This window comes from Crassostrea angulata, chromosome 6, assembly GCF_025612915.1.
Source record: "Crassostrea angulata isolate pt1a10 chromosome 6, ASM2561291v2, whole genome shotgun sequence".
Lineage (NCBI taxonomy): Eukaryota > Metazoa > Mollusca > Bivalvia > Ostreida > Ostreidae > Magallana > Magallana angulata.
The window spans coordinates 25533787-25561632 of record NC_069116.1 but is presented as its reverse complement, the minus strand read 5'-3'; the positions used below and the strand labels follow the sequence as shown (position 1 = coordinate 25561632).

The window sequence follows — 27846 nt, the reverse complement described above, 5'->3', positions numbered from 1 at the left end:
GTCGAGTTAATCAGGAGACGAATTGACAAGGTGCAGAAATAAATAGTGCTTTGAGCCCGACTTGATGATGTCAAAATTAGCCCAAGGATTGGAAGAATCAACTGATCATGGGTTTGTATACAGAGAGATCTTGACACTGTCGATTTCTTGGTTTTTGTATCTTTTTATCATCAGAGTTGTTATACAGTAATGTTTCATTAGACTGTATATAAGTGTATACAACTTTCAATAAAGTGGAAAAACTTACTTTCAGTTTGAAAAAAAACCATGAATCCAAATTTAAGATAAAAGCAAAGCTCTAAATTGGATTTTTTAAAATTAGTTTAAAAAAAGATATTAAAAAAATCGAATAACTGTCAGCAATCACCAGATTCACATGCTAATTGCTTTAGAATTATTAATTTTGCAAACATAAATATTTTAACAGAATTCAGATTTATACAGTGAAATGAACGTTAGATTATTTATCATCTTTTGGAGTGATTTTGTTAATAGAGAGAAAAATATGATACTGTTGTCTTCAGTTTATAATACTGATAATAGTCTGACCCAAGATATTTTATGCAGCACATTTGGACGATTTTTGATTAAAAAAAAAAAAAGAAAAATTTATACACATACAACAGCTAGGTCTGTGAAAGAAGTGCAATTGATATCATATGACTGAAATCAATGAAAGGAAAAATATCAAAGATACACTCATTGAAACATTATGATCATGATGATTTTTCACTCAGGAAAAAATAACAGGAAAAAAAACGGATTTCTTATGGATATTTAAATGGGAAATGTTGACATCTTTCAGTCAGAATAACGTTACCTTGCACAATTTTTCAGTGTTAATTATCATTCAAGTACTAGCTGTTCAGTGCAAATACGATGAAGACATCTTTAATTTTAGCCTATTGAAATCTGATCAGCTAGAGGGGGTGTTTTAAATGAGAAATCTTGGAAATTATATTCATACTTTTAAATTAACATTGTTTGAACCCTGAGATATTTATAGTTATTTTGTAATTATAAGCATAATGTGAATCAAGAATATCTTGGGACAGAGTTTAATCACTTATATGACTGTCTGTTTTGTATCTTTATATTTTTAAATTAATTTTTACTTGGAATTTTTTACCCTTTTAGATCGTTTGGGCGGTAGTATCTTCGAAATTATTGAAGCTTCTAAACAACCACTGTCTGTTGACTCCCTTGCCAGAAAGTGTTGTCGAGAGAAGCATGAAGTAAAAAAGAGCTTGGACAATCTGCTAAATATAGGAATTATAAGAGTAAGCCCTCAAGGTCTATGGAGTCTTTCAACAGATGACAAGGATGATCTCAGCCAGGATGCAGAATGTTATAGTGGCTCCCTTTCAGATCATTACAGTTTTGGTCAGGGAGCAACATCTCGAACTGACCCTATGATTGTTCAAACTGAACTCAAGGTTCCACAGGAGTCTACGAGTTCACATGACACAACTCCAAAGGAGCCCAGTTATTCAGCATCAAATGTTGGAAATAAGAGAAGCCCACCGAAACATGAGCCTAAGGCTAGTTCTTCTCACACCAGAAATCTCAGTATGCCACACAGAAAGGTGTCAGACACCAATGGTACCTCTTCATCCCCAATTATACAGGAGGTTACTTTATCTGGAGAAGATGGTATGAACAAGGTTTTTTTTGTTACATCTACATGTAGCATTCTGTGGTTTTATTGATATTCATTGGCATCAATTTTTTAACTGGGTTTTCCAAAGGAAAAATCCGGTTATTATAATGGTGAAAATACGGGCAGGCGGGTGGCTGTCTCCCACAGTTTTCAAGATTAGAAGTTGTTTATTTGTAGATCAATTTTACATATATCAGAAATGGGCATATTCAAATACATGTACCCAGTACTTGGATTTGGATATTTGATATTTTATGAAAAAAATACCACCTAGCTGTTGAACTTATATTGTTATTTTTGGGGGCAAAATATTGCATATACATGTATAGTACCCCATTTCTCTGGATAGGTAGTGTTTATCAATTCAGGGTTGACAAATAGATTATAGATACATGTACTGTTTAGTTAAGAAAACTGGTTTGCTGTCACATCGACAGCTTTTCTCTTATCTCAGATTTAGGGGAAAAGAACGTTTCAAAGATACATCGTGGCCAATACAGTAGTTTTATTGATACAATATGTTATTCAGAATTTTATTTCAATGAACACTTAATTTCCTGATTCAGTTCTACAACTAAATCCCTGCAAATTCGTATTTAACAGACAATAGACACTGAAATCTTTATTTTAAGTGTGTTGGAAAATATGGTAGTCATTTAAAATGTTAAATTGATTTAATGAGGCTAACTTGGTTTTTCTAAGCAAGTTTCCATTGGGGTTTTTTATCAAAAAATTTGGGGAAAATTGGATAAAGATTTCATTGATATTTTAAATGAATTGCCATAAAAAAATCTTTCTTGCAATGTTAATTTTCTTAAAAATGAATTAACCATTAATTTATATACATCTAGTAAAAACATTATTCAATGCTCTTTTGTAGATCTGTGTACAGCATTAGAAGCCACAACATTAAAAGAACCTGTTCAGCCTGTTTCAGGTACTGTAACGGAATTGACATAAAAACTGCATTTATGTAACTTTGTAAGACTTACAGCTGGATTTGGAAGTTATTGTTCTGCAGATACCGGTATGACTTGAATTACCGAAGCAATTGAGCTAGGTCACTTTTGGTTTTAAAACCAGTACTTTATTATTACTGTCAGAAGGTAAATTTCTTATCGATGACTTTATATGATATTTTCCTTTACTTTCTATTTTCACCTTTATTTCTTACAAAACCCTAATGTTATGTTCATTTTCTTTAGATAATATGGTAGTTCCTCGCACACATTCTGTTGTCCCAAGACAGAACTCGAACCCGACAACCATTGGTAGGTTGGTATTGAAATATCTTTATTGATGGGTAAAACATACAGTGAGATTTGTTTTACACCAATTAGACAGGCTTGAATACACTTCCATTGATTTTTTTGTTGTAACATTATTATACTTAGTCAATGAACCTTTAGCTGATTAATTCTTAAATCTTGTTATTAATTAATTTAATTAATATTAATGTTACAGCTGTTGGAGGAGCAGTGATTGAGACAAGTGGAATAGTGAATACAATGCAATTATCAACAATTAATCCACACAAAAGTAAGAAAAATTATTTGCTTATGAAACTTACTTGTATATTTGTTGTGGATATACCATCCGGCAGTCTTAATTAAGGTTTCAGTGAATGGAATTGAATGGAAAATCGAATGTGCTAGTGAATAGCACTGATGCAAAAAGTTTTCCAACCGTCTAATTTTTCTGTCAATAATTCCATTAAAAAATATGATTAATTTCTTACAATTAAATATATGTATTCTAAAAAAAACATATTAATATAAGATTAAAATGGAAAATGCATGCAGTAAAACTACGTACTCAACATGGCAATAAATTAGGTAGTATAGTAGCTAAGTTTGTGAACATTTTGTTATAAAGTTATCAAAAAAATATTTCAGCCAATATGAAGTGTTGTTTTATCATATCAATCCAGTGAATATTAGATTTGGAGATTATTCAATTTCATATCACAATATATGTATATTGTACATGTATAATTAAAACTCATGATTAGAGTTCCATGATTTTATCAATAGCAAGATGATGGTATTTATAGAAAAACTTTGTTTATCTTATATGGTTATGGATTCTTACATAATTTCATATAGAATTTGCAAATCAAAATATACCACACATGGAGTTCTTAAGTTGATGGTGTAGCTAATTTATGCAAATCATACAAGAAAAAGGTTCTATCAAATTGTACATGTATATTTGATTTCTTTTATAGTGGAAAAAAAATAATAATCAGTAAACACTGTTGATTGAAATGCTAATTTGCAATACTGGTAATTTGTGATCCAAATTCAGAGCTGCATATCCTAATAGTTTACTATCTAAAAAAAAAAAAGCAAAACTGATTTTTAATGTTGAGATAATCGGCACTCTAATATACATGTATGTGACATGAAGTGTTGTTAAATTTATTTCAGGCATTATTGAAAGGGTAATCAAATTACTACAAAGTTCCAGTGAAGTGAGACCTTTGGACGTGGCAAAAAAATGCATCGGCAAAACTGCCAGTAAAAAGGATGTCAACAGGTATCTTCACTACCTGGAAAAATCAGGATTCGTTTGTGTCAAGTACCTGAATGAAGAAAAGAAATCAAACCCTGTTTGGAGTGCTTTGCCAAAAGCAAGAGACATCACAGGTATCTTTATTTTAGATATGAATTCTTACACAGAAAGTTAATATCTCATATCTTCTAAAGATGATTTTCTCTAATCAGTCTAATCATCTCTAATTTACTTTAATAAATGACTAGATTTGTACACACAATGTCTATAATAAAAGCCTGTTGTTGTTTGCATTTAAGAGAAGAAAATAATAGAATTGGCTTCAGAAATATCAAAGAGTCCATCCAAGTCAAGAACCCAATCAGGTAAGCAAAGTACTCAAGTTTTTGTTTTATTTTAAAGGATGGGAACTGTGAACACATACTGGTACTTAAAATATCAATAATGTTAGTGCAGTAAGCTGATAACTCCACAAAGTGGGAGGGGATTTTGTGATGCCCTCAGTTTTGTTGTCATCATCAGTATTGACTACAAAAATTGGGGAGCATCATTTTAAAACATACTGCTATGGTACTTTAGTTCCACTGATTCTAAGAAATATGAGAGATATATACATGTGTACAGTTTTCTAAGAATTCAGTTTCATGATTTAGAATTAGTTCCCAGACTACCTGATAGCAGTCACCAGTATCCAACGTCTGGAAATTCCACACCATATCACATCCATGTAGGTAAGGTATCCAACATCTTTACTGCTATTGTTAAAGAGTCATTGTATGCAAGTATTTATGATATTGAACACAATTTTAATGTAATATGATTAACTCTTTTTTGGTCCCACCTGTAATTTACAGCTTTGCTTAGAAGGTCAACACAGAGTTTTACAGCTTTCTGAGCCATACAAATTATTTTAAAAAAAATTAATTACATTTACATGTACTGCATATAGATAGTAGAAAAAACATTTTATATTATTTTTTAAATTGTTTGTATGTTTTGATTACACATTGTCTCCATTAGAGTGTATCTGATAGATATTGTATGATATATCTTAAGGTTTCTAAAAAAAGTTAACTTTTCTGATCAAACTTAACAGCAGCTGTGACAGTATTTGTAGTAGGAAGAGACATCATCTTTTTATATTTCAAATGTATCTTGACCCTTATTCAACCAAATTTAATGCACTGCATCCACCGGTAATAAATTAGCTTTATTAAAACTGAAGAATCATTCCCAATTCCAAAGGGTATTTTAATTCATGCGCAGATCTATATGAAGGAGGGCTCCGATTTTCTGAAACCAATTGGCTCCATGAGACTTTACATTTGATTACCATACTTGCAGATATTGAAAATTTGACATGATTGAATATATAATGTATCATTTCAATTTTCAAGAGAACCACTTTCATCAACATAAGCACACTCATAACACAGTAATTCAGGCTGGTGAGGGGAACAGCTTGCATCTTAATGCCCAAGGTAAGTTGTGTTATACATTGTAATTTGTCTCTTTACATAGTCTTTCATGATTTGTTTTATTTTAAATGCAAGAAAACTTATGTTAACTTTTAGATATGTTATTTCAGGCATTGAACAGGAAAGAGAAAGAATAACAGAACAAGAAGCTGAAAATGAAATGTAGTTATTCTAAAACAACCATTATTTAAATGTGAAACGTCTTTAGAAGAATTTTACGAAATTCAAAATTAAAGTAAATTGTATTACATATGTATACTGTTAGTTAAAAGTATAATATAACACAGTTTTGAGTGACACCAGGCCCCAAGCCCTTAACTGTGTTATTTACATGTGCTTTGAATAAAGGGTAATATGAAATATTTCTGATTTCAGTCGTTGATATTTGAAATTCAGTTATTCTGATCCTAATTTCCGACTTGGTTTAGATTGCAAGAATGTTGATATATGGGTCATTTTGGTCTTTTGAATGCCTTATTTATAATCCAATGCTGATAACTGTGATCTTATTTATGTTAGCATAAATAACGTTATTTTTTAAGAATTGCTTTTGTTAAAAAAAAAAAAAACTTTAGTCTGTTCAGTAGTTGTACAGATTTTGTGCTTTCTCTCAAAAATGTGTTTTGGCATTACTGATGTACACTATACTTGGATTTTTATGTGTTTATGTATGTGCACAAATAATGCTACGAAGATTCCTGATTTGATTATGTTATATAATACATGTAAGTCTGTAAAATTCATATTCATACAATGAATGTAATCATAATAATGGTGTTTTTTTACATACCATGTTTTTAAATTGTGTACATTGTTCACATTATAGACAGAGCAATTAATACAAAGAAGAGTCAACTTCATGTTCATATCTCTGTTAATCTTTGCAATAATATGTATCAGAATTTTTATGTGTGAAAATGTATGACGTACATTATGTAAATCAACTGTTGATTACTAGTAGTTGTCAAGCACACAAGTGCCAAATTATTAATGATAACCGGTGATTTAATCACTTTAACATCAGCCTCATTAGCTGCTCAATAATTACATGATCACTGAGTTTTCTCTTCAAGAGTAAACCATCCATCATCCTTGTGCAATATAAATACTTGAAAATGCTCTGTTCTTCCATCAGATCAGATTTGATTTTGGAGATCTTTTTTTTCAATTATTATTTTGAATGTGATTGGATGAAATTGACAAAATTGCTGCATGAATTTGGTGCATTGTTAAATGAGTTGTTGAAGGGGGACTAATTGTTAAATCCAATTATTTTTTTACAGTTTAAAATTGTATTCAACCTTCATGAATGCATATAATGAATGATATTGTAAATCACGGCATTATATATTTTGGTGCAGAAACTCATGTGCACAATATACTATTCCAGCCAAATTGATATACAAGCTTAAAAACAAAAAAAAATTTGATTTTGAATCATTTGAAATGTGGTTGCTGCTCATTTTTTTTATTATCAAAATACAAATTTCCGCTGAATTTTTCTTATTTGGTTATTTACTTTTCATTTGTGATTCTAAAATTGTGTCATTCATCTATTTTCAGATAAATTCTGAGTAAATCTTCTCTGTATGAAACAATTTCACAATGTTTTGGAACACTAGTTTAGAAAAAAAAAACATAAAGAAATTTAGTTTAATTTGCCATGGAGCGGTGTTCTAGGTGAAAGCAAGATCAACAATTTAATATTTACATCCATCACGTATGATTCCCATTATTTCTAACGGAAATTGTTTGCAATTCATAGATCTGTTGAAACTGACTAAACTCTACACGCTCCTTTTATCGATTGGTAGAAACCTACACTGACCTAGGACAAATCACAGACTGCACGAAATAATCATGATGATTTACATGTCAGACTCAAATTCCCATAGGAGACGATTTGGCTGCTTCTTTTAGCTAACTTACTTTAGTCTGTCCCAAGATATTTATGCAGCACATTTGGACGATTTGTAAAAAGAAAGAGGTAAATATTGACAATATGAAATGCTTTCTTTGATAATTCATGTGAGTTATGAAAGTAGCGATGATTGCAGGAAAAAATTCATAGCCCGCTAACACGGGTTATGTTATTTTTTTCTGCACTGTCGCCACCTTAATATCCGGCATAAATCACCAAAGAAAGGGTTTTTAGCTCACCTGAACCGAAGGTTCAAGTGAGCTTTTCTGATCACCCGTTGTCCGTCGTCCGTCCGTCCGTCTGTCTGTCTGTCCATCCATCTGTAAACTTTTCACATTTTCAACTTCTTCTCAAAAACCACTGGGCCAAATTTAACCAAATTTGGTACAAAGCATCCTTATGGAAAGGGGGTTATAAATTGTTAAAATAAAGGGCACAGCCCTTTTCAAAAGGGAGATAATTGCGAAACAGTAAGTTTAGGGTGCATGTCTTTAAAAATCTTCTTCTCAAGAACCACAGCACCAGAAATGCCAATATTTACACAACAGCTTGTATATATAGTGAAGATTCTAAATTGTAAAAATCGTGACCCTCGGACCAAAACTGGGGCCCCAGGCGGGGTTCAAAGTTCGAAATACATAGGAAAATGTTTAAAAAATCTTCTTCTCAAGAACCACTGCACCAGAAATGCCAATATTTACACAAAATCTTTCATATATAGTGAAGATTCTAAATTGTAAAAATGGTGACCCTCGGACCAAAAACTGGGGCCCCAGGCGGGGTTCAAAGTTTAACATAGAACAACATATGGAAAATTTTTTAAAAATCTTCTTCTCAAGAACCACTGCACCAGAAATGCCAATATTTACACAAAAGCTTGTATACATAGTGAAGATTCTAAATTGTAAAAATCGTGACCCTCGGACCAAAACTGGGGCCCCAGGCGGGGTTCAAAGTTTATCATAGAAATACATAGGAAAATGTTTAAAAATCTTCTTCTCAAGAACCACTGCACCAGAAATGCCAATATTTACACAAAATCTTGTATATATAGTGAAGATTTGAAATTGTAAAAATCGTGCCCCTCGGACCAAGACTGGGGCCCCAGGCGGGGTTCAAAGTTTAACATAGAAATACCTTAGGAAAATGTTTAAAAAATGTTGTTCTCAAGAACCACTGCACCAGAAATGCAAATATTTACACAAAAGCTTGTATGTATAATGAAGATTCTAAATTGTAGAAATCGTGACCCTCGGACCAAGACTGGGGCCCCAGGCGGGGTTCAAAGTTTAACATAGAACTACATATGAAAAATGTTTAAAAATTTTCTTCTCAAGAACCACTTCACCAAAAATGCCAATACATACACAAAAGGTTGTATACATAGTGAAGATTGTAAAAATCGTGACCCCCAAACAAAAATTGGGGCCCCAGTAGGGGTTTAGATTTTAACATATGTAGGAAAATGTTTTAAAATCTTCTTCTCAAGAACTATAGTGCAACTGTTTGGGATATTACTATGCATACATGTACATCCTAAAATAATGTAGATTCAAAAAATTGTAACTCCCGGACAATTGATGGGCACCAAGAGGGGTTCAAAATTTAAACATTTTAAAAAACATAAAGGAAAAGTTTAAAAATTTTCTTCTCAAGAACTACAATGTTTTAGTTTGTGGAATTTCTTTGCATGCATCCTTTGCTTATGTAGATTCCTAATTGGTAAAATTGTGACCCCCGGACCAATACTGGGGCCCCAAGATGGGGTCAAAATTTATTAAAGAAATATAAAGGTAACATGTTAAAAAATCTTCTTCTCGAGAACTACAATGCTTCAATTTGTGAGATTACTATCATGCATACAACCTTGTATAATGAAGGTTCGACAGTTTTAAAATAGTGACCCCTGGACTAATACTAGAGACCCAAGATGGGTTTAAAGTTAAATGTAGAAGTACCGGTATATATGGAAAATGTTTAAAAATCTTCTTTTTGAGAACTACAATGCATCAATTTGTCAGATAACTACGTCAGCACCCTCAAATAGTGTAGATTCGTAATTATAAAAGCCGTGGTCTCAATCTAATACTGGGGCCCCAAGAGGTGTTCAAAGTTTAGCATAGAAATATAGAGGGAAAATGTTGAAAAATCTTTTTCTAGGGAACTATAATGCTTCAGCTTGTGAGATAACTAGGCAAGCATCCTTAAATAATGTAGATTCCAAATAATTAAAACTTTAGCACTGGACTAATAATGTGGCCCCAAGAGGGGTTCAAAGTTTAACATATAGAAGGATATATTGAAAATGTTTTTAAAAAGTTTTTCTCGAGAACTATAATGCTACAGTTTGTGAGATTACTATGCAATGATCCTCAAATTGTGTAAACTCTAATGTAGTTGAACCAAGAGTTATCTTTCTTGTGTTCTGTACAGTCTGAGAGTTATTCCTCTTGAAGTGGAACTCTGCTATGTTCAGTTTTTCAGGTTGTGTACGTGCGGTCCCACCGCAGTGCTTCACATTTTCATTCCTATGTTACTATTTATGTTGTTCAAGCCAACCATAAACCTTGGACCATAACTGGGTCCCCAGAAAGGGGTTCAATGTTTAAAATAGAAAAAGCGTATGCTACGAAATGTAATGTTACAAGGAACTGCTGTTCAGGTGAGCGATGTGGCCCATGGGCCTCTTGTTGTTTAAGTGTTCCCATCCCACACGCTTTGGAGCTATAAGAATTATGTGAATGCCCTGCACCGCATTGTTAATATGTTAACTCTACAGGTTGTTTAGTGTTGGTGGCATTGCTTATTATTTTCAATATATATATTTATATAATTCACATCATGAATAAATATTATAATTCATATACGGTGTGTGTTGTTATGAATTTCCCAAACAATCAAATTCCAGTAGAAAGATTTTTTACTAAATAAAAGGGGTCAAGCAACAAAGTTTAGTAAATGCTGATACTACAGCTAATTGAATATTGGCTCATTGTTATGCAAATCTACAGAACACCCCACGCCTTCCTGAAGATTGAAAAAATATAGACACAGCTTTGGTGATACATGTAGTCAATTAATTCTAGCAATACAAACAATTTAACAAAATATATGAAACTTCGTCTTGTGACATACCGGTAGATTCCTTAAAAAAAATTAAGTACAGAAAACTTAAAATTATTTTTTTTTGCTTGTCGAAATTTTGGATACATTCATTCCCCTTTCAAAAAACGATGCTACGTACGTGCCTGGTGGTAGAGAATGCGTGAGGTTTGAATACTAGTAAAAAAAAATGTTACAAATATCCGAAACGTTAATTAGCAACGTAATTTAGAACAAACGACGTCAACTGATTTCAGAGTTACATACAATTGTCTGTCTCAATAAATACAGTTTTATTATAACTTCTGAAAATATCTAGGCTACAGTCATGTAAATTCCCATTCAAATCAAATTTTAGGATAGTTGTTTTTGGCACTCTTGTCGCTGTATTCTTTTTTTTCTTCTCTCAATGCGTAATGATTCCAAACATGTCCAAAGTAATCATGAAAAACTCTCAAATTTTTTATTTAAGAACAAAATTGAAAAGGGACACAATGTGTGAAAACAATCCTTTTTAGCTCACCGAGATGAAGTGGGGGGGGGGGGGGGGGGGGGGGCTTATACTTTACTTCTGGTGTCGGCGTCTGATACTGGTTAAGGTTTTGTTGCAGGTCTTGTATCTAAGTTACTACTTGTCCTATCTTCACCAAACTTGCATGGATGATGCATCTGAACCTAGACATGGATACTGAATCGGGGCCATGAATTTAAGTTGCTGAGGGGGGGGGGGGGTTAAGGTTTTTTGAAAAGGCTAACGTTTTTTGAGCAGGTACCATTTGATTGCCATTTCAAAGTTACCACTGGTCCTAACTTAACCAAACTTGCATGGATGGTGCATCTTATGATGCTGATGCACCTGACAGGCTTGGATGCTGAATCTGAGCCATAGATTTTGGATGCTGGAGAAGGTTATTAATAAGGTTTCTAGAGCTGGTTAAAGTTTTTGGAGCAGGTGCCCTCTGATGATTATATCTTAGTAATTACATGTACTGGTCCTAACTTCATCAATCTTGCTCATGTGATACTGATGCACCTGACAGGCTTAAATGATGAATCTGAGCCATAGGTTTCGGATGCTGAATGAGGTTTAGTTTTTTGGAACAGGTCGTATATTTAATAGATAAAAGTACTATTTCAAACTTGAATGATTGATTTAACTATAATATACATGTAAAAGAATCACAGTGGTAGCTTCAGATGCAAAGTCTGATCTGCTAAAAAAAAAATTCCCACCTCACTCAAACCTGCTTGAAAGATGTGTTTGTTATTAAATGTCATATAACATGATTCTTCTGATATAAAATTGTATGATATGATACACTATTGTTTTAAATGATACTATACAAATATAGCCCTTTCATAATATAAGGTCGATCCATAGATATATCGACTTCGTGCTCGGTCAATATGCTTTTCTGTGAAGTCGATATAGCTATGAATCAACCTCATAAAAGGGTTGTATTCGTATAATATAATATGTTACAATATTGTAATGTATGATGTGATATGATATTGTATCATATGATACTGTATTGTATCATATTTGAATATTATCATTTTATGATATTGTATTATGTGATCAAATCTAATAATGTATAACACGATATGTCATATCATATGTTACAATATCATATATTGTATCATATGATCTCACTACTGTGAGAGAAACAGGTCTGTATAGTTGTCAGCTTTACACTTTTCTCCTTTTTAGCTCACCTGAGCTGAAAGCTCAAGTGAGCTATTCTGATCACATTTTGTCTGTCGTCCGTCTGTCCGTCAACTTTTCACATTTTCAACATCTTCTCAAGCACTACTGGGCCAATTTCAACCAAACTTGGCACAAACCATCCTTAGGCAAAGGGGATTCAAAGTTGTGAACATTAAGGGCCACACTTGTTTGCAAGGGGAGATAATTAGAAATTAATCAAAAATTTCGAGAAATTTTCAAAAATCTTCTTCTCAAGAACCAGAAAGCCAGGAAAGCTGAAACTTGTGTGGAAGCATCCTCAGGTAGTGTCAATTCAAAGTTGTGAAATTCATGATCCCTGGGGGTAGGGTGGGGCCACAATGGGGGTCGAAGTTTTACATAGGAATATATAGAGTAAATATTTAAAAATCTTCCTCTCAGAAACTGATCAGCCAGGAAAGCTGAAACTTGTGTGGAAGCATCCTCAGGTAGAGTAGATTCAAAGTTGTGAAATTCATGACCCCCGGGGGTAGGGTGGGGCCACAATGGGGGGTCAAAGTTGTTTTACATAGGAATATATAGAGTAAATATTTAAAAATCTTTCTCTCAAAAACTAATCAGACAGGAAAGCTGTAACTTGCGTGGCAGCATCCTCAGGTAGTGTAGATTCACAGTTGTGAAAAACATGACCCCCGGGGGTAGGGTGGGGCCACAATGGGGGTCGAAGTTTTACATAGGAATATATAGAGTAAATCTTTAAAAATCTTCCTCTCAGAAACTAATCAGCCAGGAAAGCTGAAACTTGCGTGGCAGCATCCTCAGGTAGTGTAGATTCAAAGTTGTGAAAATCATGACCCCCGGGGGTAGGGTGGGGCCACAATGGGGGTCGAAGTTTTACATAGGAATATATAGAGTAAATCTTTAAAAATCTTCCTCTCAGAAACTAATCAGCCAGGAAAGCTGAAACTTGCGTGGCAGCATCCTCAGGTAGTGTAGATTCAAAGTTGTGAAAATCATGACCCCCGGGGGTAGGGTGGTGCCACAATGGGGGTCGAAGTTTTACATAGGAATATATAGAGTAAATCTTTAAAAATCTTCCTCTCAGAAACTAATCAGCCAGGAAAGCTGAAACTTGCGTGGCAGCATCCCCAGGTAGTGTAGATTCAAAGTTGTGAAAATCATGACCCCCGGGGGTAGGGTGGGGCCACAATGGGGGTCGAAGTTTTACATAGGAATATATAGAGTAAATATTTAAAAATCTTCCTCTCAGAAACTAATCAGCCAGGAAAGCTGAAACTTGTGTGGAAGCATCCTCAGGTAGTGTAGATTCAAAGTTGTGAAAATCATGACCCCCCCGGGGGTAGGGTGGTGCCACAATGGGGGTCGAAGTTTTACATAGGAATATATAGAGTAAATCTTTAAAAATCTTCCTCTCAGAAACTAATCAGCCAGGAAAGCTGAAACTTATGTGGAAGCATCCTCAGGTAGTGCAGATTCAAAGTTGTGAAAATCATGATCCCTGGGGGAAGGGTGCGGCACAATGGAGGGTCGAAGTTTTACATAGGAATATATTTAGTAAAACTTTAAAATTCTTCTTCTCAGAAACTAATCAGCCAGGAAAGCTGAAACTTGTGTGGAAATATCCTCAGGCAGTGTAGATTCAAAGTTGTGAAAATCATGATCCCTGGGGGTAGGGTGAGGCCACATTGGGGGGGGGGGTTAAAGTTTTACATTGGAATATATAGTAGATCTTTAAAAATCTTCTTCTCAGAAAGTAATCAGATAGATGATTCTTTATAATTGTTAAGACTTTGGCTCCAGGACAATTCTTCGGCCTCACAAGAAGGTTCAGAGTTTGATGTAGCTTAATATCCCATAGATAAACAAATATAAAGGATCTTTTTGAGGACTGCAATACTCAACATGTGATATAACTCTAAAATCATCCTGTTAGAAAAGGGACTAATGATTATAAACATAAGAATATCCAGGGGGAAAATGAATTTTATTTATACAGGATCTACATGTATTATTGTACATTGTCCAGATTGTTTGTATTATGACTCCATTAAGCTGATTTTATCATACCTATTGTTCCTCAGGTGAGCGATGTGGCCCATGGGCCTCTCGTTTGAAGATTGGAACTACGTTTTACTAGTTTTCCTTGTGTAATGGAGGCCTGGAAGAATGTTGTAAACATTGGAGCTAAGTTCTCTGCTTGTTCCTTTTAAAATAAGTCGAGTTGGTATTTCATCTGGGCCACTTGCTTTATGGATGTTCAGGTTACGTAGCAGTTTACACACTCCGTTCTCTGTCACTGTGATGTTATCCATGGCAGGGTGTGGACTTGACCCTTTATCTGGGATTGTGCTCACGTCTTCATCGCTGTTAAAGACTGAGGAGAACTGTTGGTTTAATTAAGATGTTTGCTTTGGACTCCCCGTCTGAGTATGTTAGGCCATCTGAGTCTCCGACTGGAGCAACTCCTGTTGTTTCACATCGTTTGCTCTTTATGAAGCTGCAGAACCGTTTTAGGTTGTTCGTTAAATCAGGGCCGATCGTATTCTCGATATAGTTCTTATAGGCTGTTTTACATTCTTTTCCTGCTAATTTTTTAAGACGTTGGTATCTTTTGATGTCGGCCTTATTGTTGGTGTTCCGTGCTTTGAAAAAGCTCCTTTTCTTTCGTCTTGATAATCTCTTATATCTCTTGTTATCCACGCTTGGACGAGCGTTTTGATGTTACACTATCCTCTAAGATCTTCAGTAAGTTCTTTTTAATGAAGCCCCACTTTTCCTGGATAGGGATCATTGGGTGGAATTTTGAGTGAAAATCGGTGTTTATACTTCTCGTCAATTCTTCCAGTTTGGTGTTATCTGCCTTTTCCCACAAGTTTATTTTGCGCTGGGTAAGCTTGTTTATCTTTGCTAGCTGTGATGTCAATGTAGACAATGTCATGATCAACGATTCCTGGTAGAGGCTCACATCTATTGACTACTGATGGTCTATTGGTCATGAACAAGTCTAACACATGATCTTTTCTAGTTGGGAAGGAGACTATTTGTTCTAGGTTGCTACATATTGTATCATGAATTAAGTCAAGGAATTTCATATTCACCGATGTTAGGTAGTGTTGGTTGTTTACAGTGTGTGTTGTCTTTATTACTAGTAAATCATTATATAGAATATAACTAATATAACTTAATTAAAACATTTAAGTTTATATAATTACATTTACATATAGAATGTGAGGAATAAATATATGAATACCCTGGTGTATTTTGGTGGGGTTTTTTTCGATCTTGTGTATATTTTTTGTTAAAAAAAAAATTATCTCGGCGAGTATGACTTTGACATGTATTTATTTATGACATCAAATATTTTTTCTATTCAAAAAGTTTCTGTAAAATTTAAACGACCCTCGCAATTCAAGTTCTGAATTTATCAGTAATACATTCATAAAACTTTTAGCGCCGGATATTTTAGATTTACAGATATCGTTTTAAGTTTTAGGATTAACTGCATTAACCAATCAAATTGAGTTTTACAAACGCTGCTGGGTCAGATAAACAATGAATGCAGAATCAGGTTAGTTTTACTTTTATTTTATCTCCTTGTTTATGGTCAATTGAATGAATGAATTGTTTTAAATATACAAATAATTTTCATTTAAGCGATAGACATGTAATAGAAAACATTAAAAATGTATTCTTTGAGTTTATTGAAGTTTATAATCATGATATTCATATAATAGGGATGGAGGAAATTCTGAAAACGTCAAAATTAACACAAGGTTTTGACGCTATCGAAGCAATAAAGAAAAGGGGTTATAGATCTATAGATACACTTTTTTAAGTTGAAGATTATGTCACAAAATCTGAACACCAAAAAGGTGGAACCCGGGTAAATATTATACCAATTACCACCCCCTTTTTTTAGCTTCACAGATTGTGACACAAAATCTGAACACCAACAAAACAAGGTATATAGTATAGCTATTTACACCCCTTGCTGTTGCTCAGATTGTGTCAAAATCTTGTGAAAAAAACAGTGTTAAAAAGATTTGTTTATACACTGTACTCTGTCCCTAGTTTTTGCTTCCACCCCTTTTCGCTTGATATTTCAATTATCATAAATAGATGTACATTTGTGCTCAAACTACATAAGTACGTTCATTTACTAATATGAAAATTGTCCAGATTATCTGTTTTTAACACCCCCTCCCTCCACCGATTCAGGCCGCAATCTCGATACACAAGCCAAAATACAAAGTTTATGGGGATTTTACATTGCATCAAAGCAAGTTGAATATGACACTGATGCATAAAATATGCATAAATTGCGTACCGGTAATTAGAGCTCAAATTCCTGACATTCCTGACAAATTGTGTTGATTTCAAAGTCCCATGGCAGAGTGGCCAGCATTGAAATAGACAGGCCTGCATCACATTGCTGTTTGGCACAACTACCTAAAGTCCAAGCTCTTGTTAAAAAATGAATCTAACTTAAAACTTCAATCCCTATCAGATAACAGACGATTGCAGGCTAGAATTGTCTCAGTTATGAAAATGCTTTGAAAATTCTTTTAAAATTTGGAGTCGCAAAATCAAATGTCTGGTAGCAAATGTGACTGTTTTATTTGCAATGTGAAGAACTTGAAAAGCCTGGTTATCAGAAAATTTAAATTTTTGTTTCTCACCAAGGAAGGAACATGCATTGCGGATTCATACTTCATAGTATAAATATGATAAATATGTATCATAAAAGTATCATAGTAGGTTGAACATTCTATACTGAAGGATCATTCAAGATACAGACTATGCAAGGGGAATAACTCTCAAATATCAAATATTTGTTATGTTGACACAGGCAGTTTGTTTCTGTAGAGATAAAACATTAAAAATCATATCTTATATTACTGGAAAATATACTTTTCCTCAAAGAAATTAACTCACAATTCTTAAATCTGTTTGGTTTAATTTTTTGGCTATTACAGTATCAAATAATTTTCCATACAAACCAATTGTCTGAAAAAATTATAGACTTTCACCAATTTACATCAGCAAAATTGGTCTCCTTTTAAAGTTAGAAATATTCAAAGTAAATAGAAATAATTTCTTTTTAGGAACACAAAAAATGCATCATGGATATGTTTAGAAAAGGAAACCATTTGGTCTCATCCCCAGATTGATTGGTTTTATTCAACCTGCATATTATGCATCAATTTGAAACAAAACAAACTTCAAAAAAATAAGTGTAAAAAATGTATACAGGTTTATTTTGGATCTGCCAAAACATTATGACCTCTATTTAAAGCAAATGTCACAGTCATAATACAATCATACTCATACCCACCTCGACATTTGGGCGAAATTTGACAAGGGGCGAAATAAGGCGGTTCCCTTTTATGTAAAGTTTGTTTTGTAAACAAATTTTGTAATTATTTTCTCATTGAAATATGACTTAATTTACTGGGGAAATTACTGCAATGTCTATCATTAAACACATACTCAGCAGAACCATTATTTAAAAGTGTACACAAAACCTGACATTAAAGTGGACCAAGCAGTTTTAAAATTCCTAAGTAAAACTTGTGGTACGTAATTATGAATATTGTGTCATTTTGGCTATAAAGTCAAATTGCACTTTGGACTCTTAAACGTTGATATTTAAAAAGTGTTTTTTCAAAGCAGACTTTCTATGAAACTAGGAACACACAAAGACTGCATGCACATAGGACTTTCAAAGCTTCTTCAAAAGATGCAGTAATTGCTGACCCAGCAAGAGTAATCTTATAGCCTCGAATTGATTGATCCAAAGTTTGTCACAAAACCATGATATGAAGTGTTGCTATAGCCTGAGATATGCTGTGTGGGCAGACGTTGTTTGACTTTGCTTTACAAATTGACAGGTGCAGTTATTTCAGAACTTTAGCTCAAAGATAAAGCACATGCATTTGAGTTAAGGGTTGTACATACATATAATTACATTCTTTAAAAATTATACACAATAATTTATTGTATAATTTTTTTTGAATTAACAAATCAATTCAATAACGCTTATTTGGTTTTTAAAATGGCTGAAGTATTTTAACTTAAAACCTAAATTGAAAATAATAGTTAGAGCAAAAAAATTACGAAACAATAGTTTTTTTCTGTATGTTAGGATGAGTTTGGTAACTGGGTTGGCGGGTCCAAAAACACCTGTATACTATAGTTTATTTTTTTTATACATGTTAGGATGAGTTTGATAAGTGGGTCCAAAAACGCCTGTACTCTACTGAGTTAAAAAAAAGGGACGTATCATTAATTACCTTTTCAATGACCAGGCGTATTTGATTTGACAGGGGGTCCTGATATTGGTCAAAACTTTTGGCCTATCTGTCAGATTATGATTCCTTGTTTTGATTGACTGCCAACGCCTCCGAGGTCTTATTATGGATTCTTTGTGAAGGAACCAGATTTCCTCCCGATAAGAAGTGAATATTGGGTGTATGGGCATTCGGTGTTGGAATTTACAACCCCTCCCCACAACTTAGGAATGGTCTGTGTAAACAGTTCGACATCTATATAGTTTCTCTTTTGAACTGCTATCGATTTAAGTCAAACATGGTCAACATTGAATGGGGGGGGGGTTCTTCTTGGCTAAGATGGGAAGATGTAGGTGTGAAATGAACATGTTCTGATTTAGACATTTTTTTCTATCCAAGTAAAAATAATAAGGGGTTACCTTAGAATAAGAAATTGTAGGTGGGAAATTGTTATTTCCAAAAATGGTGTGTAGGATGCCATATCAGTAAACAAGGTGTTGGCCCATTGAAAGTTTGGCCCATTAATTGCTTTTCCATATTTGTATATGGACGAGATTGGGAAAACTTTGATATGTATTAAAGAAACTATGGGTTGGATCATGCAGTGAAAGGTTTATGTATAGAAACACATGCAATTCCTTTATTATTAAGATTTGAATGAGTTATGACTTTGTAAATCAGTGACGTTAATTAATGGCATACAATATGAGCTTTGTGAGCATTAATTCTTAGAATATATTTACATTGGTGTACATGCATGTATAACTACATATAGATTACATATAAATGTGTATGATTTGTGAACAGACATGCACTTTAATACAGCAGCAATTTTATGCTACATGCATGGTAAATATTTTAGAAATCTTAAATATTTACTGGTACATGAATATTGCTTTTTCATACATACCGGTTTATATATATATATGCAACTTCTTTAAAAATATAAACAATTTTTATGTTGGTACTTTCATAATGTATATTTAAAAAATGCATTATATATATATATATATATATATATATATATATATATATATATATATATATATATATATATATATATATATATAGTCTAATTTTTATGGTCAAAAATCGTCTTTTGAAAGATTAATAAAGATGCAGATACATGCTGTTTACTAAAAAAAAACCAAATTGGATTAAAAAAAAACACAGCAGATTAAATCAGCATGATTCGACTTCTTGGCAATGTGTGCAGATTAACTCAGCATGTGTACAACTAAACACAACCAGTGCACAATCAAAGGAGTGGATCCAATAGAAGTGGATCTAATTATAAATTTTGAAATCCAGCTTGCTAGCTGCACATGCCTATCTTGCTGACAGAACAGCACACAGCCACTGAGGGAGCAGACAGCCATCAGGCATTAATTCATCAGAGACGCAGTAAGCAGTGAGGGATTCTGAAGGCAGCCATACTTGACTTTCACTGCCCTCACAAGTAAAGGAGGCACCCCTGTTCCTGAGTACATATACATTATGCGTGTATTATGTGAATTGGATCTGTGTGCGCCAGTTTGACTGTGACCCGAGCAGAATGTCGATTTGATTGATGGACTGAGAGAAATTGATTTATACATCTTTATATATAAACCTGTGTATTTTGATAAGGCGGGAAAAACTTGTGGTATCGAACAGGTAGTTTTACTGGTAGACTCACTCAGACTGGGTGTGATCCAAGTTTCTCCGCAACAGCCTAGGATATTGGAGATTTAAATTCCAGCCACTTCATGCTGACCATAAAAGCTGTAAGTTTCCTCTATTTATTTTCTCTTTATCTTCTTGTAGAGAATCTTATATTTCTGTTAAGTTGTAGTAGATGAAAATATACATAATTGATTAATGTGAGAACGGTACATTGTACTACTTATTGCTCAAAGCTATTTTGGTACAAGTGTGTGTATTGATTTTCATCATCACAGATCTTTGAATTAAGTGGTCTGTATTTGTGTAGTCTGCAGCTAGAAGGGAGTGTTTCTCTACCAAAAGTTAACCTGTCTATTCAGGGAGATGATTCTTAGCCTGTAGTATCTCATAGGTTGCCAGATCTTCCTGAGCCTCATGATTATATGTCTCAAGGACATTCCTTTATAGTTCCATCATCACTTGGTATTTGGATTATGTTTCATCCGTTACAAAACTGTACATGTACATGTAATTATTCACAAATAACATGTTGCTCAGATGTCGTTTTTCATTAAAAAAAATCTTAAACTTAATTCTTAAGTATTTTGTACCTATTCATGCATACAGTTTGTATCATTACAGAATTTACCTACATTATTCAATGAGTAGCTATATGTTATTGCTTCTTATTCCTCTAGACTGCTTTGTTTCTCCTGGGGCACCTGTGTTGATTGATTTATCACTGTTTATAAGATTCTCTTGTTATTCTCTGAGCCCTCTTATATTGTCTTGTCCAGCTGCTGTATTTAATGGAAAAGATTCTGGTTGGGTGATCATTGATTTTTCGTCCAAATAATTGAATGTGTGTGTGTGTTTTGTCTTATATTCAGACTAGAATAATTGTCAAAACACAGCACTTCTCATTTTGACTGTATAAAAAAACTGCTTGCAATTCATCAGCTGGGAGACATGTTTTCCCTCGGACTGATGTTGCTACTTTTATCATAAGTTTTAGCTGGAAAATAATTTCCCAAGAGCTATGTTTATAATTGTATGACCATAAACAAATAGGGAGAGAGTTTAACTTAGCAGGTAATGTTTGTTATCCTTCAGATCTTAAAACGTAAACTGTGTAGAAACTCTCAGTTTAAACATTGATATGACTCAAATGGCTACACCTTTGAATAATCTCATTAAGATAAAAATGTAACTTTAGGAAATGGCCCCTATCCTTGTCAGAGATAGAAAAGAATCAAGTGGAGCTGAAGGTGGTTGCATGATTCTGCATACATTACGTATATAGACATTTTGTATCTTTCGTTGAGTTACTGTTCTGCCGAAATCTTGTGCATGCTCATTATGGACAGTTGGGATTTTCAGTGATTTTGTACATCTGTTGGGAGTTAAGAACCTTACACCAGTGTGGGGCCCATCATATGTGGCACTTGTTTGTGTGACTCGGGTTTCCTGTGTTTGATGAAGTTTCATATTATATTTTGGTTGAGATATCACAAGCCCTATCTTCATTCCTGCTGGCTCCATGAATTTCAGAGTAATTACTTTTGTTAGAAACCTTTACACTTGAGGTTATATATATGAAAAGGTGCAAATGTTTCTGTAGAAATTTGAATACAGCAGTTCAGAGAAGAGAATGCATTTGTTGTTGTTTTGAAGGACTTTTTACCCAAATCTGTGTAGATGTACTAATGGCAAGCTGCCATGATTTTATGGAATGTCACCAAATTACGATGTTTATCTTCAGCAAACTTTCTTATCCTTTGAATGATAAAATATGTCTTCAGGAAAGCTAAATTGAGATGTAATGAAGGCATTCTTTTATGAGGTGGCAGTAGCATTTACTTTTCCTGTTTTAAAGCAATTTTTATTGGTTGTCAGCTGTAACTTTCATTTGAATGACCACTTAACTCTGTTTTCTCTCTTTTTCTGCAGGTTTAGTACAATCATCATTCCTTTGTGAAATGATGAACCAGGACCACTAACACATTTCTCAGTGAAGATTTTCGAAACTTTCCATTTAGGTGTTTTTTTTGGGAACTTAATTTCATCATGAATGGACAGTCAGAATCCATGCCTTCTAATCATGTAGAACTTTATGTGAAGGCTGGAAAAGATGGAGAAAGCTATGGAGCCAATGTCTTCTGTCAAAGGTTTTACATGATTCTGGATATCAAAGCTAAGCATGGAACCCTGACTTATGATGTCATCACCATCAACATGGCCAGACCACCTCCAGATTTCAAACGATTAGCAAATCGACTTCCAGTCCTCAAACATAATGATGAAATTTTGGTGGATAATGATGAAATCTTGCAGTACATTGATGAGCATTTCCCATTTCCATCTTTGAAGTATGATAACATGACTGCACACAGCGTCTGTTTAGACGTCTTTGCAAAGTTTTCCTACTACATCAAGCAGGTTAGCCATGGACCAGAGGCTCTCTTGAAAGAGTTGCAGGCAGTAAATGACTACTTAGAAACCAATACTAACAAATTCATGTGCAGAGATGAGCTGTGTCATCTTGATTGTTTAATGTTACCAAAATTTCAACACATTCGGGTAGCTGCAAAAGCATTTAAAGATTTCGAAATTCCAGATGATATGGTCGGGCTTTGGAAATATTTGAAAATGGCCTATGAAAACGACACTTTCCGAAAAACCTGTCCGTCAGACCAGGAAATAGTTCATGAATGGGAGTCCAAAGCTGGAATTCCCCCCTTGTCCGAATCAAAGAAGAAAATTTACACAATGGATGGATATGTTGAACCCCAGTTTTCAATGAATGTTCCAGATGTAGTGTCAACAAATGGAGAGTGATGATGTACTATTTACGTTTTGCAGTTTCTTTATTGTACATAAATGATATAACTGCTCTCTGAATGTATTGTGCATTTATGTAAGCAAACTAAATATATGCAAGCATGCATTACTCTGAATATATTGTTTTAAGTTTGCAGAACCTTGTATATGTGTTGCCTGTTAGGGAGCTGCAAGGCATGCCTGCACTGTCTACAAATCAAGACAAACTTGAGAGAGACACAAACCAAACTCAATTGAAATCATCTTAATCACAGCACAGAAATGCACCATGATTAATACCGATTGGATTGAAGGAAGATGCAAATGGATTGTTTGACTGGGATGGTTGGAATTCTGCTTGACATTAGTGAGCTCGATTAGATAACATCTGCCCTCTGGGGCATATTTTGACATTTTCCACTTGTTGCCAACCACTATCATCAGGGGAGGTGATTACCCCCTGATCTAAATTCATTACCTATTACAGGATTTAATAGAATTAGTTTTAATCAGAGAAGTGCCTCTGTTGGGTACAGAGTGATTATGAAGCAGTGCATTCAATGACTTCTCCACACATACCAGTGTTTGCATTTAACAGTGTAGATGGTGACAGTGCATCATCGATCCTATTCTTGTCCTTGTTTTTTTATTTTCTTTCTTGCATTATAAGAAGAAATTTACTCCAGCACGCTTTTAGAGATAATGGTTTTGTAGTGTCGTGCTTTATTGGGTACAATTGACAAAAAACCCTAATACAATAATATAATAAGCAAATCCCTTTGTTTTTTTATGAATCAAAAAAAAATTCAGATTTATTTAATCTGGTGTTCTTTGACTTTGATTGCAATATTTTTCAAGGAATGTAGTTGTTTTGTGTTTACAATGTAGCAATATTGTTTTTGGGTCAATTTCAACTCATTATGCTGCTGTCTTGCCATATTTTATCTGATTTTCAGTTATTTTTACAATATATACATTATTATGAATCAATATTTTACAATTATGTTTGCTTTTTTATGTGGTTGTGTTGCTTTTAGTGTTTTTAGGTACAAATTTATTTTAGTTTTAAAGTATATAATTATATATGTACTGTCTTTTGGAGGCTATAAGTTTTCTGTTTTGTAAAACCATATAATGGGCATTAACATTTCTCTCAAACCATATCTTTGATTGTATTACTAGTATGCATATGTATTTATAAATATAATAATGTATCTTTTATATTTAGGATGTTAATGACTACAATACAAAATTATTTCAAAAAATTTTCACTATGCTGTTAGAAGGGAATGAAAATTATCAGCAAACAAAAATTGTCACAGACAAACTTATAGTCTTTTGCATGCCAATGTTACCACTAATTTTATTAGATTAGCTAGTCATCATATTTTACTCTACTAGTCTTTTATTTTCATCCAGTAACTACTTGTACACTTTTAACTATTATTTTGATTGTTGTGTTGGTTAATAGTTCTCTGTATGATTTACAACTACTGCAGCAAAACTCTTGTTTGTAAATATATAATTGTCAGCCATATCGAAGACAATGTAGCTTTTATACAAATATCATAACGCATGAGTATCCCATGTGTTTAAAGTCTAAGAAAAAAAATTAAGTCTTCTGTATTAAAAGTTGGATTAGAACTTTTTATGTTTCTACAGTGTGTCATGAATACCTAATAAATCATTCAAGAAGTTGTAGACTGGTCGCCTATTTTACCTGAATTCATAGTTACCAAGATAAAGTTGTTGTGGATTGTAAATTAATAGACATGCGACAACTGGCCGACAAGTGGAAATTTCAGTCATTTGTTTGCCCAGCGAACAATGATTTTTTTTTTCAAAATGATTATAAATGCAAGGCACTTCTGTTACCATAAGCTTTGCTGTGCAGTTCAGTTCTTTTGATTGGTTTATAAAAATTGTATTTGTGAATGTTTAAAAATAAAGTGCTATAATTTCTGCTGAATATTGTTCCTTTGTTCACGTGCGGATCCGGGGAGGGGGGGGGGGTCAAGAGGGCCCTGACCCCTCCCCCCCTGAAAAATTCAAACTTGTCAAATTTACATATTAAAGTCACAGAAAATGGGTCCCAGACCCTCAATTCCCCAGCAAAACAAAATTATTTCTTGAACGCACAAAGGCGGGAAATCTAGATCCGTGCATCTTACATTGTTTTGTTAATAACTGACGAGAAAAAATGTCAGTCGTAAATATTGACAATAAAGGCGAGATGGGTCATTTTCGTTTATTCGTTATCTTTGAGAATCGATTTTTGCTCCCAAGAAATAAAATTTGCATTCTCAAACGTGCAAGTTTCCATACCGTGTATAAACGAAGCTAATATTGATTAAAGTGTGACAAGTTACTGTGCAGCTGAAACTATTAAAGGAAATGTAAACAACAGTTGATACGCACTAGAAGATAATGTTTTACTACAAACATCAATCAATTTTGAATAAATTAAATTTGCTTGAAAATTATCCTCATTCTTACTTTAATTTCAGGAAATTTGTCACCAAAAACATTGTACAGATCATAAGAGGAAATATTTATTTTAAGATGCATAAATAAATGCATTTCGGTTTCTATTTCCTTTATGCGTACTTAGCACAGCGGGAATTTTTTAATCAGGCACATCCTATATCTGGTTGTACATGTAATTAGAATTCACATTATTAACCAATCCTGTTGTTTCCTTCTTACAATGAGATAAACATGCGGTGGCATTAAAGACAATATACAATTACTACTGAGGATATATAGTTAGCACAGTTCTGAGTGTACATGTAGGATTACACAATGTTTAAACTGAGTAAGTTGGATCTCGTTAAAAGGGGTGAATGTTTTTCTGCCGAGTGCACTCAAGGTATGTAAATATGTGGCATAATGATTGAAACTGGTTTGATTTTTCTTCAGATGACACAGGACAGATGACGGGGGGTGGGACACCTTCAGGGATGACCCCTAGTGCTGCATCTGCCGTCACGCCCACCCAGGAAAAAACGGCGGGAGTTCCCCTAACGGACTTTGTACAGCAGTTGGAGGACTATGCTCCCACGGTAACACAGCACCCCACTAAGCTAATTGCTAAAGCCTCATAATGATGATTACTCTCCCATCTCGCTCTTTGTTACTTTAATATCATGGTGGTTGTTAAAAAACGTGTCATTCATTTCTTTATTCTTGAAGATTCCGGACTCTGTCACTGCCTTTTATCTGAACCGAGCTGGCTTCGAAGCTTCAGACCCGCGAATGTAAGTGATTATGCCTGTACGAGTTGCTGTTCTTTGCTCTCTACATCTGTTTTACATTTACCCGTCTTCTGGAAGCCATATATCAACATCGGCTTGGTTTTATCACAAGAATCTTTAAATTTCACTTTGAGTCAAAAATTGTAAATTTTTGAAAAATTCAAATGTTCATTATATATTCAATGTAATTTAATTAATCCATATCGGTTTTTGAATTCTCAGTACCATTATTACGTGTATATTATGCAGAACACGGCTGATCTCCATTGCTGCCCAAAAATTCATATCTGATATTGCTAACGATGCGCTGCAGCATTGTAAAATGAAGGGTACCGTACAGTCCAAGAACAAAGGAAAGGTAAGCATAGCAATAAAGCCTACATTAATGTATATAGAACTATTTTAACAAGAGCTTGGATTTTGGGTAGTTGTGTCAAACAGCAATATGACAAGACCTGTCTATTTCCCTGCTGGCCACTCAACCATGGCTCTTTTGAATCAACAAGATTTGTCTGGCTTCTGGGCAAAGACTACGCAATCTATGCATATTTCACTCGAAACCAGTGTCATTTTTAACCTGTTTTGATGCAAAGAAAAATTTAATTACATCCTACCGAAAGTCCAAAGTCTTGTAAAAATGGTTCTGTATGTAGTTTTTATCACGGCAAAATTCAGTTCAATATTCACTTGAATTTATGTGAATTTCAGGATAAGAAACTGATATTGTCAATGGACGATTTGACACCAGCCTTGGCAGAATATGGCATCAATGTCAAGAAGCCTGCTTATTTCATCTGAAGTCGTGTGAAAAAGGATGTGAAATTATTAGAATACATGATTCATTTTGGAGGATTTTTTTTCATTTTATCATATTGTTTGTGTTCCAAGTGATATTACAAGGATATAATTGTTTTTACGAATAAAAGTCAATAAACTGTACGGTTGTGGTGAAAATATTGTACATGTATTAAGGAATAAGGAATCATTCTTTAAGTTTTATGAGGTGAAAATTTTGGCTGGGGCGTGATAAAATCCAATTAAGATCTAATATATACACACTTTTCAGCTATTGTACTATTAAATTAGTGACATTTTTACGTTATTTTCATTTCATTTAAACAGTAAAATGCTTTCTTTGGTGATTTATGGGGGATATGAAAGGTGGCAACATTGCAGAAAAAATACATACATGTAACCCGCGTTAGAGGGTTTTGTAATTTTTTTCTGCAATGATCGCAACTTTCATAACCATTTAACACAGGACTTGGCAGTGAACCATTTTTTATGGACAAATGGCAGTTATCATCTACATGTACATGTAACATGGTGAAAACTTCTGACAGCTTTTCAAAACGTGCAAATATAATAGATTTAAACTTCTTCTTCTATCTAATTTTGATAACAATGAAAACGAAGAATTTAAAATAAATATTTTTTTTAAATAGAATTCCTAAT

The 27846-nt window shown here is 33.8% G+C and overlaps 3 protein-coding genes across 7 annotated transcripts; all 3 read left to right on the top strand.

The window, feature by feature from the left end:
- The first annotated feature begins 12 nt into the window (after positions 1-12).
- LOC128187927 (uncharacterized) lies at positions 13-7799 on the top strand. Of its 2 annotated transcripts, none has more exons than XM_052858612.1 (10): positions 13-111; positions 1138-1653; positions 2541-2597; positions 2866-2931; positions 3125-3199; positions 4090-4308; positions 4474-4539; positions 4828-4901; positions 5572-5655; positions 5763-7799. In XM_052858612.1, exons 1-9 carry the CDS (start codon positions 108-110, stop codon positions 5611-5613), a joined length of 1119 nt encoding a protein of 372 aa, XP_052714572.1. In that variant the 5' UTR covers positions 13-107; the 3' UTR covers positions 5614-5655; positions 5763-7799. The 2 variants fall into 2 exon arrangements, with proteins under 2 accessions (XP_052714572.1, XP_052714571.1); XM_052858611.1 differs by having other exon boundaries at positions 14-111; positions 4828-4905.
- Positions 7800-15806: 8007 nt separating this feature from the next.
- Positions 15807-27330, top strand: LOC128187820 (transcription initiation factor TFIID subunit 10-like). 2 transcript variants are annotated; one of them, XM_052858431.1, is made up of 5 exons: positions 15807-15951; positions 26057-26199; positions 26330-26394; positions 26641-26749; positions 27100-27330. In XM_052858431.1, exons 1-5 carry the CDS (start codon positions 15936-15938, stop codon positions 27187-27189), a joined length of 423 nt encoding a protein of 140 aa, XP_052714391.1. In that variant the 5' UTR covers positions 15807-15935; the 3' UTR covers positions 27190-27330. The 2 variants fall into 2 exon arrangements, with proteins under 2 accessions (XP_052714391.1, XP_052714392.1); XM_052858432.1 differs by lacking the exon at positions 15807-15951 and adding an exon at positions 25798-25952.
- LOC128187819 (chloride intracellular channel protein 4-like) lies at positions 19784-25100 on the top strand. Of its 3 annotated transcripts, none has more exons than XM_052858427.1 (2): positions 19784-20439; positions 22268-25100. In XM_052858427.1, exon 2 carries the CDS (start codon positions 22385-22387, stop codon positions 23153-23155), a length of 771 nt encoding a protein of 256 aa, XP_052714387.1. In that variant the 5' UTR covers positions 19784-20439; positions 22268-22384; the 3' UTR covers positions 23156-25100. The 3 variants fall into 3 exon arrangements, with proteins under 3 accessions (XP_052714387.1, XP_052714388.1, XP_052714389.1); XM_052858428.1 differs by lacking the exon at positions 19784-20439 and adding an exon at positions 20507-21869; XM_052858429.1 differs by lacking the exon at positions 19784-20439 and adding an exon at positions 21928-22160.
- Positions 27331-27846: the final 516 nt, after the last annotated feature.